Raw genomic sequence first — 1,829 nt, 5'->3', positions numbered from 1 at the left:
GTGCCTGGCTCCCAAATCCATCCCCAACCCTGTACCTGGCTCCCAAATCCATCCCCAACCCTGTGCCTGGCTCCCAAATCCATCCCCAGCATCTCTCCCTCAGCCACTGACAGCGTGGTAGCTTCTGCAATGAGTTGATACCCCCTGTGGTACTGGGGGTGCTCACCCCCTGCAGAGACCCAAAAGCCTGGGGCAGACATTTCCCATGGGCCAGAAGATCCCTGGATGTCCACGTGGGACTACCCTGGAGCTCCTCAGGCTTCATGACGGGATTTGGGACGGTGCTGGTGCTGGGTGACAATGTACTGAACATGTCCCCATGTGTGTCTGTCCATCAGCACCTCCAGGGAGAAGACCACGGCCACGGATGACATCAAGACAGTGCAGACATCCCTCTTCAGCCTGGTGAAGGATTTCTTCTGCCGGAGCTTCTCCGGGGAGGAGATGCAGAGCTTGCTGAGCTACCTGGCTGGGGCCCAGGACGAGCAGCAGGTTCGTCACTGAACCACCCTGCTCCCCAAACTCCTCAGTGTGCTGTGGGCTGGGCTGGCACAAGCCACTGAGGTCATGGTGGGGCACTTGGAGGGCAGTGGACAACCAGCCCCGTGTCCTGCAGGTGTGTGGGGCGCTGGAGGTGATCCACAGCCTGCTGAAGGGCTCACCTGCCCAGGAGCAGCTCTTCGCCTTCCTCTTCGAGCCGGGCCAGGTGGAGGTTCTCTTCTCACTGCTGGTGCAGAAGAAGTTCTCGGATGAAGTGCGGGAGAGGGTCTTCAAGGTAAGGCGGGTCCCCGGCGCCGACCTCTCGCTGTCCCCAGCGAGGTAACAACTCTCACTGTCCCTCCAGATCCTCTACAAGATGCTGAAGTACGAGAAGGTCCCTGAGCGCAGCAAGAACCGCCTGAAGCTGAAGGACATCGGGTACCACGGGCTCATCTCCTACCTCAGTGATGTCCCCAGCTCCATGCTGCTCTTCCGCTGCCTCTCCGAGCAGGTCCTCGGGGCAGGTACCGCGTCCCAAAAATGTACACTCCAAAACACGTGCCATGGGATCAGCGCTGGTGGCTTCCCATGAGGCTCAACCGGTCTTGGGACTGGGATCTTTGATGGATTTTGGGGTGTCCCACCGCTGTGCTGTCTCTCCTTGCCCACAGACCCTCCCAACTACAAGGACCTGGTGGCCGTGGTTTACCTGTCCCACCGGGCCGACCTGACCGTCCGGCTCGACCTCTGCCGCAAGGTGAGGGCACAGAGGTGTCACCCCGGGGCTGAGCTCCCTGGGCACCCAGCCATGCCCAGACATGGTGGTGACCTGTACATGGATGTGCCAGCATGGAAGTGGTGCAGCCCCAGCACCTCGTGCCGGTGATGGAGGATCTCGGGTGCCCAGGACCAAGGATCCAAGCGTCAACCCACCAGGAGCTGGGGCAGCAGCATCAGGTCTCCTCCCTTTTCCTTCTCCTGCAGCTCTTCCACCTGATCTACGCCCAGCAGGACCTGGTGAGGCAGCTGGCCAGGCTGGCTGGCTGGCAGGACACCCTCACCAAGCTCTACGTCCGGGAGTCCTACGAGTCCCGCCAGCACAGCCTGAGCACCAGCGGGGGCTGCGCGGAGCTGCTCCGCCTCTCCGACCCCCCCGGCAAGGAGGGCACGAGCCCACCGCCGGCCGAGCTCCAGGAGCTGGATGTCTTCCTCCCGCTGGGATACGAGGCCTCGGACCAGGAGCTCTCCGAGGGCTTCTCCGACCACTCCATCTCCCCGAGCGGCCGCACCAAGTCCTTCCACTCCTACAACTTCAAGTCTTTCGACTCCTCCGACCGGGCCAGTCGCTC

The 1,829-nt window shown here is 62.2% G+C and overlaps 1 protein-coding gene across 1 annotated transcript in view; it reads left to right on the top strand.

Moving 5' to 3' along the window:
• Positions 1-1,829, top strand: part of NBEAL2 (neurobeachin like 2) — a 47,902-nt gene that overhangs the window by 31,934 nt on the left and 14,139 nt on the right. Inside the window, exons 15-19 of the mRNA XM_029964674.1 lie at positions 339-492; positions 617-775; positions 845-1,004; positions 1,152-1,237; positions 1,465-1,822. Coding sequence (XP_029820534.1) covers positions 339-492; positions 617-775; positions 845-1,004; positions 1,152-1,237; positions 1,465-1,822 — 917 coding nt within the window. The remainder of the gene's footprint in view (positions 1-338; positions 493-616; positions 776-844; positions 1,005-1,151; positions 1,238-1,464; positions 1,823-1,829) is intronic.

The sequence above is a fragment of the Manacus vitellinus genome, unplaced genomic scaffold (genome assembly GCF_001715985.3).
Source record: "Manacus vitellinus isolate BGI_N305 unplaced genomic scaffold, ASM171598v3 scaffold_78_pilon, whole genome shotgun sequence".
Lineage (NCBI taxonomy): Eukaryota > Metazoa > Chordata > Aves > Passeriformes > Pipridae > Manacus > Manacus vitellinus.
This window is presented reverse-complemented; position numbering and strand designations above follow the sequence as displayed.